The following is a 15,460-nucleotide window of genomic DNA, read 5'->3' as shown; positions in this document are numbered from 1 at the left end:
GTTTCTAGACAGGGTTTTTTTTTTTCTTTTCTACACAATACAAACATATAGTATGTTATAAAATACCACTCATTAAAAAGTGTCATTTTATAACATTATTCGTATTGGAAGAGTTTAAATTCAAAACATTACATATCTATTTTGGATAAGAATTGCAGCCTACCTTATTTATTGCTCAGTATTTAGGAAGCATAGACGAACACATCCTCTAAAATGTGAGTATTTTGTGAACAAAGAAAGCCATTAACTTAACAACTAAATCAATGGTGAGTTTTATTTTCATGTCAGCAATAATTCTGTTAGAGTAGGTGCCACATGTTTAAATGCTTTATATCTCATTTTGGAATAACAAAACTCCTCATGCATGGCCAAGCGATGACTGCATTAAGTGCACATTTAAAACAAAAGTTTACCTTTACTTCATCATTCAACTCTGTGAACCTTAGCCCTTTTAAAGGGAGTGACTCCAATATTCATATCTGTTTTCACTTAAATCTTACTTAGAACAGCGTTTACAAGGTGCCTGTGCAAAGCGTACAAAAGTATTCCTTTATTAAGTGTTAAAAGCTACTGGTGTTTTAGTCACCACTTAAGTATATGCTGTAAAAATGTGTCAAGCAAATAGCTTATTACAGTTTTATTGAATGGGACTGTATGGCTACACCTAACACTATTGATCCAAATGACTTTTCTACACTGAACAATGAAGAAACAACAATATGAGAGACAACAAATTCCATTCCCATACTGTCCCCCTCCTGCACATACACACAAAGTTCTCATATTTACAGATATATACTTTCTCATATACCACTCTCTCTCAAAATACACACATAGAGCATTCTCTCTTTCCTACACACACACACACACACACACACACACACACACACAACTCATATTTTAGTACTTTTTTACTCTCTCTCTGTCTCTCATGCACTTACAAAAGACTACTTTACTTAACCTTTCTCTCTCTCTCTCACACACACACACACACGCACAAGCACGCACACATTACTGACCAGCCAGCACTGGCAAACAGAACACAAGCAAAAGGCCATGACCATAAATAAACACAAGAATTTGTAAGGCTGACTTTTGCAATTAGGACAGCAAGGGAAAATATATCTCTGAGAAACATTTTAATGAGCTTCTGCTAAGCGGCCATGCTTTCCAAAAGGAGCACCCCAATAACAGTTCATCACTCAAAAACTGATGGGGAGAATTCTTGAGGGGGTGAGATACTTCACTGTGTCCAGTGATGGCTCAGTAAAGAGCCCGCGGGTGTCATAAAACCTAAAGGCAATTAAAACTGCTTATTTTTCACCTCCATTCCTAGATTCTGTAGCAATTAATCTGCCCAATTTGATTACGAACGGCACAAATTAAACAATAAAGACCTGTCTAATGAGGGATTAATTATGGGTAGCAGGAGGGGAGTGGGACCGCGGCAGCAGCCATACGTCAGTGTCTGCCGCAGACAGCGGCGGGCCATAAGGAAGACAAAGAGGCTCCTCGTCCATGTGGTCCCGCGCTGATAGGGCCCCCTCATCACAGATCAGTAGATCCACAGCCCATGGAGCCCATAAACGGCCCGGCCATAATTGAAAGTGCCAAAATCAATAGCGTTGACAGGCCTTAATTAAATTAAATATGTCTCCCATAGGAGAGGGGCGGGGCTGGGGGGGGAGGAGGTGGGGTACAAGTGTATGGGTGCCTCCGCCTGAGTGAGCTCACTGTTTGGTGGAGAGGAGCTGTGACTGCGGGGGCATCATATGAGGCAGTCTTTGCAGTGTTTTCCTTGATATGTTGTGGATATGTGACAACAGCCTTAAATAGTTGATGACTTTGTATTAAAGTTAATTGACGTTATAATAGGAACTAAAAGCCAGCGGCTGCAGAGTGGCTTTCTATTGATGGTAGTTTTTTTCAGTCAAATTACTGTAAATGCATTTCTTTTTTTTAAATCACTTTTTTTTTCTGATCATCTGTGTGATGTCAGGATAGAGTCAGCACAAACAAACAACTGTCTGAATTTCAGCTGAGTAAAATCACCCGTACTATGTGCAACACAATTATACTTTAACTTACATTAAATGTGCAATCTCTCCTCTGTGGTCACTTGACAGCAGTTCCTCTATATATCTGTTGTAAGTTAACATGCCATTCGGTGTAAAATTGTATCCAATGCCCCTTACAGTACCATAAGTTCATTCTTTTTTAGCATGTGTGTCTTCAGTTGGAATGTAATTCCTAACCCTTGCAGTCTTAATGCCATGCTCTACCCACTAAGCTACACAGAAGCCACCACAAAATACCATATTTCCTACTGGTCATCCCACCAGAAGGCTGTAGCAACTTGCAAACAAGTATTTGAACTTGAAAAGGGAGTTTATTAACATTAAGACTACAAAAAGAATTTCTAAGCCCCTTACTTAAATGCCCTTCCCTGTCTTCTCCCCTAAAATCACATCCCAAGCCTCTTTCCCAGCACCTTATGTCACTGTCCTCTCCTTCACTTTGAACCAAAATCATAACTTAGTTTCCCTCCATTGTGCATCTAACAAACAAATCTATCAAATGTCACTGTGTGTTCTATGACTATGTGGTTGCAGGGATTGCTGGTGATTCTCTACAGGCTCTTCAACCAGTTCCATGTTTTAAAAACTCTTGATTTGTCATACTTTCTGCCGCGCTGATTGCAGATTTGCTGACAACATCAAGATAAATAAAAAAAAGAGTGAGAGCAGCAGAGGGGGAATGTACCCTTCACTGGCCGGCTTTTGCTCGAATCCCCCCGCGTTCCTGCTGCGGACCGCTCGGTGTGGGGTTTGCTGCCTGCTCCATTAGACATCCAGAGGATCTGCAGTGTCTTTAGGCTGATCCTGCTGGCCATGGGGAGACATGGAGAGGCAGAGGACATCACCTGTATAAAAGCCCAACTCCTCATCATTTCAGTCTTTGCCCACATTTAAAGGATTAGGCGGCTAGAGTCAGCGAAGGGTCACTGCCAGAGTTTTCCTGTGGGTGGGGGCAGGCGGAGGACAGGGGATGGCGATGGGGGCTACAAGAGGCTCAACCCCCTCTGGATAAACTTGAGTTGCAGACTGTTGAGTCTTGTGAGATTAGGATGGAGCCAAGTCTGCTACACTGTGATGTGAGGGACAGGGCACAGTGCGCCTTGCCATCCATAGCACAAGCTCCCAGACAAACCCCTTTATTCTGCCCCTTTGTTGTTTTGGTTTGATTTTCCTTGCCCAGATCTAAAGAGGGAGGGAACAACCCAAAATGATGGGCTGGAGGTTTTTGTGAAGACTGGTTTGTGTACATAGTGTCACTGGAAGGGCAAAGCAAAGACTTTGTGGTGACATTTTAAAATGGCAAAACCATACACCATTGTCTGAATCCTGATGATTACAATTCAAAAATGATTTGTATGTTTTGTCAAACCCCACAGAATTAATCGGTTTTCCAACATAATTATCTAGTGTTGTTATTACTTCCCCATCTTGATGAAAATTAACAGTGGTTTTAGTTTCCTAGGGGGAAAATGGATTTACTGGAGAAGAAAAATATCAATAATGCCTTGAGAGGAAATTGTATCTGTTTAAAACAAACAACTTGTATTTATTTGTTATTTTGTGATACTGCACTCAATAATATTGTCGAATAAAAGTAGTGATAGGCCTACTTATGCAAATGGAGCCTAATTTTGGTTATTATACTATAATTATACTATATTATGCTCTTCTCTATTGCAGCGTTAAAAAATCTTCACATTCAAGGCATTTGAGTTAGTTAAATCCTGGAAAAAAAATTTAACAAAGGAGAATGAAGGAGTTACTGGAAAAGTTAATAAAACTGGATCTTTATAGGGAGATAGTATCTCACGTATGAAAAATGAATGATATAGGGATTTAATAATACACCTAATAATATTAATATGAATACTAATACTACTACTACTAATAATAGTTGTTGTTACAATAGCAGTAATAGTAGTAGCCTATAAGAGCAGTTGCCTAGTATTTGTGAATTTACTAGTATTTGTAAAATAAGCCTGAACATGTTTTCATTATTCGTGCAATTTGTTTTGAGTGCTCGAAAATGTGGATGACAGCATTTTGATGATCCACTTAATTTACTTGATCATTAAGCATCTTTTCATCCCCCTTAACCGATTATAGAAATGATTTGTTGCTAAAACTATTGCTTGTTATGCGCTTATTAAGCATTTCATTTAAGAATCTATTTAGTTTCTAATCAACACGCGCACTCGGCGTTTGAAAAGCCTGTAAATGATCGACTTATCAAACTAAATCCCATGATTTGTCATTGGTTAATCAATCCATTTAGATGACCTATCATATTACCCAGGCCAGTGATTTGCAAATGATTTTCTAGTATGCTTCATGTTTAATGATGTGAAAGAAATAAAAGGGCGATAATTCAATTTCACACCAATACCTCGGGTAATTGAGATGTCTTTGATTGAACGGGGGAATGTTGTAAATTTAAAAGCCACAATTTTATCTAACGCTTACAGAGGATTGGAGGCCAGACATTATAGGTGCAGCCGTGTGATACCGCCCTCCACATGATGACATTATTTTGATTTTAAAGTCATGCAGAGGTCAGGGTGTGAGGGATAGTGATCCTATCAGGGTTAAGGTGCACACACACACACACACACACACACACACACCCACACACGCGCGTGTGTGTGTGTGTGTGTGCGCGTGCGTGCGTGTGTGTGTTTCTGTTTGTGTGTGGCTGAATAAAAGACAAAAAGAGACTGAGAGAGTACCTTATTATGAACAGGCTGCTTTTCAAATATAGACAAACACAAACACACTTCGATCTAGACTATGTTACAGATTTTAGCTTTCTCCAATGAATCCTACATAGGCCTATTTCAGGATGATTTTAAAGCAACTTAAATTATAAGTTTATGTTGAAACAACTAACCATTAAAATATGCATGACAATTGACTAATAGCCTACTACCAAAACGAATAGGCCTAATAATAATAATAGCATAACAATAGGCCTAACAACAACAACAACAACAACAACAACAACAATAATAATAATAATAATAATAATAATACACGAATATTTTTGAATAGTTATTGATAGGCAGATTTAGTCTATCCCTTGTCAATTTGGCTATATTAGCCTATGTTTTTGGTAGGCGAACGAAAACTTACATTGCAACATTGCAAACAATTAAAAAACAATGTTATCCATCACTTAGGATTCCACGTCATATTGAGATTAGACTCAGTTAACATCATATCAAAAAACAAGACTGAGACAGTGAAAAAGAGACTAACTGGGCAAGCTTTTTCCCCTACGTGGACCTTTAATAAACATCCACCTGGTTTTGGGATGCAGTTTGGAAGCCAGGGGAAGGAGCCTCACAGTGAGTTTAGAAGAGGGGTTATTAGGCACTACGCCAGGCGGAGTGACTTATTGCTTTTATAAAACGGCGATAACACACCATTGCATTAAAAAATAAAGCACCCAAATGTTCAATGGATGTTTTATTTTTAACCAGCAATAATTAAATAATGGTGATAAAAATGTATTCTTTCGCCAAGCACTGTAGTTCTTGTCCAATAGCTAAACAACGTGGTTGCTAACGACACGTACCGTTATGAGTGGTGGTTTTTAATTAATATTTAAATTAACAGCTGTGCGGTCACAGGTGTGTTTATTAATATTTTAGGCTACAACGGCTTCGAACGCGACTCAGCCAATCAGAACCGAGGACCGGAGCTATCCTTTTTACAATCCACTATGCTTAAAACATATAAGTTTTAACCAACACAGGTTTTGGTGTATCCGAAATGAAAAGGAACATGAAAGAAGTCGATTTTCGGCAGGCATGTCCACTGCACCACAGGCACTCTGAAGGATATTAGCTTATCGCAGAGATTTTCTTGCAGACCATCCTAAACTATGAGTGTTTCCGAGTGTTTTTGAGACGATGCCAGGCAGATATTTCTCTGAAAGACTCGGTCCTCCAACAATATGATCCCCCGCTAGGCTGGCGACAACCGAGCTGAAAACCCCCTCTTCTGAACCGCAGAGGGTTTTATCATCACCGTGGGACTCAGTCCTCCCTCCCTGTCAGCCGTGGAAAGGTGAGGGAGATGAATGGAGAAGAAAGTTCACTCCGTGACAGATCTGATGAACTTAGAAAGATAATAATTCGAAAAACATAGCCTATTATCTTTAGGCCTAATATACAGTAGCCTATCTATTTCTCCTTTACAAGTTGAAACGCTTCAAATGCATTTATCATCGTCATTATGCGTGCACGTATGGATAACCTTTTTCTTCTTACTTTCTGTTTCCTGCAGACTAGTCCAACTTTTGACATTAACTGTTGGACAAAGCTTGGATGATTTTATAGGCGGCTCCCTTTGTATAAACTTTTTTGCTGATTTCTTCTGCAACATCAAAGGCTAGGTTGAATCATTCTTTGAATAAAATTATATTATCCTAAATGTTATTGTTATTAATAATGGACCATTCATCTGTTATTCTGTCTCTTTTATTTTGTTTTGTTTTGTTTTGTTTTGTTTTGTTTTGTTTTGTTTTGTTTTGTTTTGTTTTGATGTTGACTATGGCCAAGTGAATGTAAGGTGAATAAAATGAGATGAATAACTGTGATAGTATGAGTTGCATTCCATATACAGGGTATTTACTTTATTTCTTTCATTTTGAAAATAATGATCATATAATTTATTTTGAGAAGAGGACTGAACTTCAAGCGCTATTAATATTAATTAACGTGTCTAGGTATTATGACAATTTATTTAGTCCTATTTTATTATAAATATAAAGTTTTGTACAAAAAAATGAATAGTCTAATATTGAATATTAATAAAATAAAATTTTGGCTTCTACTTTGCTTCCTCTGTCCTGCACATTCATTCGGGTTTCATGTGTGTATTCACTATTCGGAATAACAATACCTGCATTTGGGTTTTTGGGGTGGGATCAGCACAACACAACATAAACTCTATAAAAGCTTCACAGAAGGGGAGGGGAGGCTGTGACTTCTGGACACATACACCTGCCAAATTGACTGAACCAATAGACTGCAGGCGGACCTGTGAGCCTTGGAGTGTGAATGGCATTTTGAAGCTTAAATGACCGTGAGGCATTGTTACTTACTGGCAGCAAAGTGCCTCGATCCGCCTGATTGCGCTAATTGCTTTGAAATAGGATACATTATCTATAATTATGGAGACCTTGGAGGGGGCTGCCGGCTGTTTCTTTCATCTTTCTGAAGTGCATCATCATGTCGCTATCAAATTAATTTAAAACCAGTCAAATGTTGCTCAAATGATGACAGAGATTTCTCAGAGGTCAGAAATTTGACTAATAAAGTGAACTGCATCATCATTATGAATTGACAATATTTCTATAATACAATAAGTTTCTATATTCAAGGCCGGCAAGTGCAAAAGTTAATTTAGCTATTAATCAAATTTAAAATCTGACCAAGATTTAGAGGTTACTCACATGTGCGTTGTCATTGTCCCCAGACGAAAGTCATTTACTTGCACCAAGTGCAAATATTTTCCCTGAAATGCCTTTTGACATCAACAGCGCCTTTTATGTCTTTACAGTCCAAATTGACAGACCTTGCATGAAAAGGGTTAAGACAACTTTCAGAGGAGGCAACAATAGGCCTTTGTCCGCAGTCCCTGCCTCTTGACTGGGAATCAAAGGTAGTTTATAAAGTTAAACAAAGGCCCGATGAGGCTTACAGTTGTTTTGTATCTCAGCTCAGCCCTCATTTGTTGCCTTGGGATTTAAATAAAACGGTATGGTAATCGTCTTCTCCATGGCACATCAGTCTTCTCAAAGGCCAGTGTTTGGGATGCTAATTGCCACCAACATTGTTTTCCAGCACCACTGTCCCTCTGTTCACAAGGCAAATAGACTGAAGTACACAAGAACAGATAGTGGAGAGATACTGTAGCTCTGAAGGCGCACTTCCAGGTGCAATTTACATTCATGAAAGTCTCTTTTCGAGGAATCGAGGAATTGATGCAGTGTGGCTACAGCAGACAGGCTGCTCAAAAGGTAATTGTTACTCATTTCAAAGGTAGGCTAATTAGTTCAAAAAAATAATTACATGGGAGCGTTACACTACTCGTTACATCAGGCTCAGGCTACTTCTGTTCAGTTGCACCCCTAAAATTAGCGGTTGACCTCCTTTCTTATACCCTCAAAAATCAGGATAGCTCAGTTACCTCTCATCAGAATGATCAGGGAAATTAAATAACATTGATATCCAGTGTTCTTCTCGTCCTTTAGCAAAATTTTAAAAAAAATCTAAGTAGTGGGAATAGGCCTACTTCCCCCCATGCAGAGAAAGTATTTTTTCTGTCAGTCAGTGTAGCCTAATATCAGGCCTAGTTTTTACCTAATTAGCTAAACATCAATATGATACTTAGAAGGGGTGATAACAAAAGTAACAACTTCTTTTTGAAATAGTAACTCGTTACACTACTCCTCACTGGGAAAATGAAAAACTGAATTACTGTAACGCGTTACTGGAGTTACACGTTACCACCCAGCGGTGCGCGCTAATGCGTCTCATGTGTGCCTATTTGTGTTTACGCAGACTCATTTTACGAGTTGGTGTTGGAGAGCGGGTTAAGTGTATGAGCCCCAAGCAGAGGGACTTCAGACGGACGTGGGAGCCGGGAGACTCCGCTGACTTCAAAGGCTCAGAGCGGTGAACACGCAGTGCCACTCATTCCAGGTTATGGGCTTAAGTGTTTCCAAACACACTGCAGCTGCACGTGGAGCACACTGCTACCCTACTACTGCCCGAGCAGCGGATATGGAATTCAGGAAATGCTAAATTAAGCCTTGCGTGTAATTTTTTATGAAACGGGTAGTTCCAGTTCACTTCTGATTGGCCGAGGCGTGTTTGAAGCGATTCTACAATAGCATATAAACACACACCTGTGACCGAAATTTAAATAATAATGCGCTAACCGGAAATCACCGCTCGTGCGTCGCTTAGCAACCACTTTGTTTAGCTACTGTTCAGAACTATGTTTGAGGGAAGAATAACATTAAATTATTCATTAGAAATAAAACATTTGCTGGATTTTTGCATTCTTTTTAATACAATGATGTGTTACCACCATTTGTAAAAGCCACTCCAGGCCTTAATTTATTTAGATTTTAACTGCTAAGAGGGTTTCATTCCGCTTTGCACCTTGCCTAACAACTCTTAGCTATTCTAAAATCACTGTAAACCACGGCCTCTCATGGGTCAGCCTATTGCTTAAATTAGCTATGGCCAACTTCACTAGAGAAACAAATGATTTACCTTATAGCGTGTCATCTATATTGCTCATGCAATACACATGCAAAACACTGGCACAACGGTAAATTGCAGGGATCTGTGGTACCTGAGCGTCCCTCTTAAATCACCATGTCAGCTTGAATGTTGTAATTACACAGTTCCAGAGAAGAATTTACTCTCTGAACAGCGTCCGGTCTAAATCACCACGAAGCCCGCATGGAAACTCTATGAGACAGTGGTTCCCAAAGTGGGGTCCGGGTACCACCTGGGGCCCTAGAGAGGGACCCCAGCAAAATGAAGACTACTTTAAATTCACTATAATTTCACTCCCTAGAAGTCAGCACAATGACAGAGTATGAGGATGACTTGACCATAGGTCTCACCCTCCCCATGTGGTTAACACCCCACCTCCAGCACAGACAGTGATTCTGTACCAAGTCATCTCTCACAACAAACATCTCCTCAGATGGCGATGCAAATGGGGGTTCCGTGGTCTAATGTGTATCTGTTTGGGCGTCCTGGATATGAAAAAGCTTGGGAAACACTTGCACTGAGGAATCCTTTTCAGTAAGGGACTCTCTGAAAGTAACTAGTGGGAAGCGCTGACCTTTTCTTCTGAGTAGCCTACTATTACACCAGCTATAGCGCTCATTTGAATAGTTGGAAATGGCGTGCGATCGGCTGAGAAAAAGCTAATTTTTCAGGCTGAATGGCCCAATGTCCCAGGGCTAGGGCGGGCAAAGAGGAGGCGGTGCTGCGCTCTTGATGCGGGTTAAAGTTTTTCAATAGTCTCCCTAAAGTCGAGCGCTTTGATCAGACCGCTGCTGGCGCCTAAAAACAACATAACTTGTCTGCCTATTAGGGAGACTGACAAATCGTGACAGATTGTTTATGCCTGGCAATTAGCGACGCAGACGCTTTCCTGAGAACGGACTGCACGGTCAGAAAAGGTAATAGTTTCATTTTCCCTCCGTGGTTTTGTAAAGCACGTTTTTGAATGTAAAATTAAAAGCAACAACATATACGAATATGAAATGAAACGACATGCGTCCATGCAAGTGAGATGATATATTTCCATTTTCTATGAATTATAAGGTACTAAAAATAGATCCAATAACATATTGTCTATAAGCGATAATAAAAATAAAAGAAAAAAATCTCTTTGTGATCATCGCCAGTGAAAAAGGGACTGAAGATAATGAGAAAGTACTTGAAGTGGCCAGGTAAATCAGTGACAGTCCTGGGTTAAATCTCTGGTTGGCTCCACGCTGCCTCCTCCCCCTTCCCCGACTCCACATAATTTTTGACTTTAATGGATGTAGTCAAAGGGGAAAAATCCCAGTGATCCCTCCCCCAAGCCCGATAATTACCCCTAAATGACTGCGAAGGCCTGTGTGTTTCAATCTGATTAGAGCCCCGCAGCCATCAATAAACAGCGCACTGCAAGAGGCCCATCACATAAAGGAAGGCAGTAAACTGTTGTGCAATATTCAAGACTCCTTACCAGTTCGGCAGTTTTAGCATCAGAGCCCAAAGTCATCATGTGGGTCGATCTGAATACAGGCTGTCAAAATGTTTGCGACAGTAACAAAACAGCGTCAGTATTATAAAAGTTTCTTACGCCTGCACAGTTATAAGAATTGACAGTAACAGCAGTTATGCGCATGCCTGAATGTCTTAATTATAACATTTTAATAACCTAGTAATTATAGGCTAATCACATTCAGGTAAAACATTATTTTGTGGGATTTAATCTTGTGATGTCCAATTAAGTGTTTGTTATGTTTATCTGAAGTCGGTTGTAAAAAGTAACTTTATTGTTTACTTTCCCACTCAGATAGCTGACGTTTTTTTCTTTTCTTTTTTTCTCACTGGAGTCTCTCTGGGCCAGCCCATCTCGCTCCTGATTGGCCGCTTCTCTCTCAACGCCTGCCTTATTATAGCAGTGCACTCCAATTTGGTCACATAAACATGAGGATACCGTCACCTTAGGGCGCACCACAGCAACTTTTTGTAACTCTTTCCGCGATACCCACGAGTGTCAAGTCACCTCCCAAGTGCCAGTCGGACCTGTATGGCCCCATCTATCGCCATGTCAGCTTTGACCGCTGGTTTGAAAACTGAAGACCTTCCTCCCCGCTCGGTTCTCGTCAGCAGAGGCGAGATGCAGACCAGTCTGAGCCCCGCAGAGGAGACTGGGAAGCCCAAAGTGGCTATTCTGCCCTTCAGCGTCGAGGCACTGATGGCCGATAGGAAACCGAGCAGAGAGGTGCCATCCCCGGATGCCCCGTCAGTCGCCGGGACGTCCCAAGTGCTGGGAAGGGGCGCAAGGATGGGCTCTCTCTCCAGTCTGGATACTTCAGTTCCTGCTTTGCCCATGGGCTCCTCGTTTTCAGTGGGCGAGATAATGAACATGCCAGAAGACGTGTTGATCAAACCCGAGAGCCCGGACAGTAAAGACAGGACTGGCTGGATACAGAATCCTCGCTTTTCTCCCACACCTCCACGTAAGTTGAAGTTGTCGTGTCCGTGCTTAGAGGTAGAAATAAATCCACATACATCATAATGTGTGCAATTGTATGCTCAAAATCTCGGTTATCTCAGGACTCGTTTGGAATAGGATTTATTTCGTAGCCATATAAGTGTAGGCCTATATCACGTGTGTTTTCTGAAACTTTCTACTCGATCTGTATTCGTCTTTGGTGGAATTTGCATGATGTGCGTCCCAATCCCAGAATTTAAGATGATAACAAAATTGTTTGTCTGTTTACAGGAAGGCTGAGTCCCCCCGCCTGTCCACTGAGAAAACACAAGACGAACAGAAAGCCCCGGACCCCTTTCACCACGTCCCAGCTGCTGGCCCTGGAGAGGAAGTTCCGCCAGAAGCAGTACCTCTCCATCGCCGAGCGCGCAGAGTTTTCCAGCTCGCTCAACCTGACGGAGACCCAGGTTAAAATCTGGTTTCAGAACAGGAGGGCCAAAGCCAAGCGGCTGCAGGAGGCAGAACTGGAAAAACTGAAAATGGCAGCTAAGCCCATGCTGCCTCCGGCTTTCGGGATTTCCTTTCCTCTCGGTGCGCACGTCCCCGCGTCCTACGCAGGGTCGCACCCGTTCCAGAGGCACTCGCTGCCGGTTTCCCCCGTGGGACTGTACGCCGCCCACGTCGGATACAGTATGTACCACCTTGCTTGACGGGACGGAGGACCAGGGGCACTGCAGTGGGGTACAGGGGGGATAGACTACTTTCAGAGGGCCCCGAGCAAGAAGGGGCCCTTCAGATAGGTGAGGTGATACTGAACTAATTTAGAGGCATCCTGGTGCGGAGCCCGGTGTCACATCTTGTCAGGGGCCAAGACTTCCTCGCAGAGCCCATTCGCAGGACCTTGAAGTTTATCCACTTCTCTTGACCAAAAATAATCCACCTTAACAAGTCATTTCATCTTGTGTTGAGTCTTAAAATCTGATTTTTCTGAGTGGGAAAATCTGCCAGTGCAGTGACATTATTTCACAATGCCAATCAACTTGATCAAGATTTTTTTTTTTTATTATTTAAGGAAAATATCTTTTTATAACTGACTGATGAGACTAAATGACTTTAAGATGGATATTTTTGCAGTGCAGAAGTGGAGAACAGCTTCGTCCCTGTAGGCCTATGACATATCATGACTCGACAGTCAAGTATGGACAACCTAGTCGGCTAAATGCCACACAGTGTGTCAAAGATAGCCCACTCCTCTGCCACGACCCAGCCAGGTACAAGGGCTATTATACGAACTTATACCAATAAGAGACTATTGCGCACAGCTTGACGTTTTGCACCAACACACATAAGAACCCCAGGTAGGTTGGGCTCTCATCACTTATGTGGGATGTTGTCACACTGCAAACACCATACTTTTTCATTTTGCATTCATATCAATGCGTAACTTAGTGGGTTACTGAATCCAGTGTCAATGAATGCTCTTTGCTAAATTGGAGAACCACAGCATTTTTTTTTATAACAGCACTGTCTGTTGTTGGAATGATTCCCTTCGGAAGGGATTTGTGTACTGTAAAATAATGTATATTTGAAGAATATCCTCATTTATATTATGAATATATTTGTGACATAAATTAACAATAAATTGTTTATTCTTTTTCATTAAGAAGTTGTTCGTTTTGACTGACACTTGCTGCCTGCAGCACCAACATTTGACTATTTGCTAGTCCTATTATGAATAATAATAATACAGTGAATTGGAGTTAATGAAAAGTTCAGATAATAGTTATTTTATAATTGTATATCTATTTTAGGCCATGTTGACTGAAATAGAACAGGCTTACAGTTGTGAGTGTTGAGCTTCTGCGCAATGGCATCTTGGAACAAACAATAGAGAGGCCTACTGTCTAAACATGAAGTCTATGTGCCAATGATTCCTATAGGTTTACCGTCATTGGAAAGAATAGCAGGGAATGATTATTGGGAAAAGTTCTAATGCTGAGGTTTATTTGGCCTATTACAAACATCTTAATACAGTTGGAAACCAGGATATTGTTCATTAGCTACAGTATTATGAAATATTATATGCTTTGTAGAATGTCAATAACAGCTAGACTTCAACATGTGACCCAAAACAACCAGGGCCAAAGTAGCTCATCAATAGATCTGAAGGATCAGGCTAGTGGTTCTACTCCATTTCTCCTATTCTTCACCAGGTATTTGCATTAGAGCCTCGCTCTTTCACATGTTTTTGTGCTCGTGTAAGAGCGCACGTTTTTCAGCGTGGCAGTGCTGGGGCAGGACTGTGAATTAAAACTTGTCAAATGTCATTTCACAGAGCAAAACGTGGAATGTATTTCTACAGCTGTTGCCTATTGCTTTGAAATAACTAACCCAGATTTTGTTGGCGCCAGAAGAGCTCAGGGGGTGGAGGGAGGGAGGAGGGGGGGCCGTATCGACAACCAGTTGTGCGGACTTCTAAACAGGCCGATAAATATTGAAGACTGGTTCTAGGGCTAAATTGCTTGTAAACGATTCGCTCGAGTGTCATTATGGGGCATTTAGGGTGTAAAACGAGCCAGGTGACACCACATTATGGAGAAGCCGCAGAGTGTTTGCAGCCCTGCGCCACTCCGCACATAAATATAGTCTGCTTGACATTCCTGAAGAAAGAAAGAATTTAAACTTACTAACAAATGCTCAAAAGGGCGCTGCTGCCATAAAGAAGACTTACATGACAAAATAGGGATCAGAAAGGGGCAAATTACAGGCTAGTCCGCAACAGTTTTAAAGGCTTTCTCCTGACGTCCCTGCCATTCAGGCAGGGGTTAAATTGGAGTAAAATAATTGCTGTAATGAGCAAAGGCAATCTGCCGCAGACGGAGGCCGGCTCCAGCGAGGCTGTAGCTCCAGGCAAGGCGGAACTTTTATCATTCCTAAAATGTCAACGGGGGACTGGGACGGGCAACACTTCTCTTCACTGTGCTTTAGTTTCCTCCTCCAGCCTCCTCGGCTCTGTCAGCCTGTTGTCCTCAGCAGGGCCGTAACATGGAGTCTGGATGAGAAATGCGCAACACCTATGTGTTGTAGTTTGAAGATTATTCCATAAATGTGAAATCGAAGAGATAAAAAATAAAAAAAACATCTCGATTTAAGATTTAGTTATTTTCAGAGATGCAGTGGCGGGTAAATCCTCTTAGACTCTTTATATCTTTATGATTTAAATTACATATCATTTCAAACTGTTTTAACTTATATGAAGGACAATTTAAGGGAAAACGTTTACTTGTTTTTTGTTTATACTGGAGGTTGTTTGCCTTATGATGTTCCCCGGCTGGAGGTTATAGTTTACCCTTTTATTTACCACCGCGTCACAGGTTATTTTACAGGTTTGCCTTAATATTTTCTCTGACAGACTGTGCTTCAGGATAACCTCTGTAGGAATCACTCACCGCTCAGTTGAGGGATCAATTAATAAATAAGTAATGAAAATAAGATGAAATCACACGGATGAATGCTCTATCTGAAAAGGAGAGAAACTTGACACAAAAGAGCCGAAGGGGATCCGTCGATTCTTTCAGCTTCGACTTTCTCTCTTCGTCCCCCGCTCGCTATCTATCTCTAACTCTATCTTTATC

The 15,460-nt window shown here is 41.1% G+C and overlaps 1 protein-coding gene across 1 annotated transcript; it reads left to right on the top strand.

The window, feature by feature from the left end:
* Nucleotides 1–11,324: 11,324 nt before the first annotated feature.
* msx1a (muscle segment homeobox 1a) lies at nt 11,325–13,465 on the top strand. The gene is made up of 2 exons (XM_071894462.2): nt 11,325–11,850; nt 12,117–13,465. Exons 1-2 carry the CDS (start codon nt 11,418–11,420, stop codon nt 12,533–12,535), a joined length of 852 nt encoding a protein of 283 aa, XP_071750563.1. The 5' UTR covers nt 11,325–11,417; the 3' UTR covers nt 12,536–13,465.
* The last annotated feature ends 1,995 nt before the right edge of the window (nt 13,466–15,460 follow it).

Source organism: Centroberyx gerrardi, chromosome 5 (genome assembly GCF_048128805.1).
Source record: "Centroberyx gerrardi isolate f3 chromosome 5, fCenGer3.hap1.cur.20231027, whole genome shotgun sequence".
NCBI classification, from domain to species: Eukaryota; Metazoa; Chordata; class Actinopteri; order Beryciformes; family Berycidae; genus Centroberyx; species Centroberyx gerrardi.
The sequence above is the reverse complement of the archived record's forward strand: the minus strand, read 5'-3'. Positions and strand labels throughout refer to the sequence as shown.

Coding starts and splice junctions, on each gene's coding strand:
- msx1a (XM_071894462.2), top strand. CDS start 11,418: ATGGCCCCATCTATCGCCATGTCAGCTTTGACCGCTGGTTTGAAAACT. Junction 11,851..12,116: donor CTTTTCTCCCACACCTCCAC/GTAAGTTGAAGT, acceptor GTCTGTTTACAG/GAAGGCTGAGTCCCCCCGCC.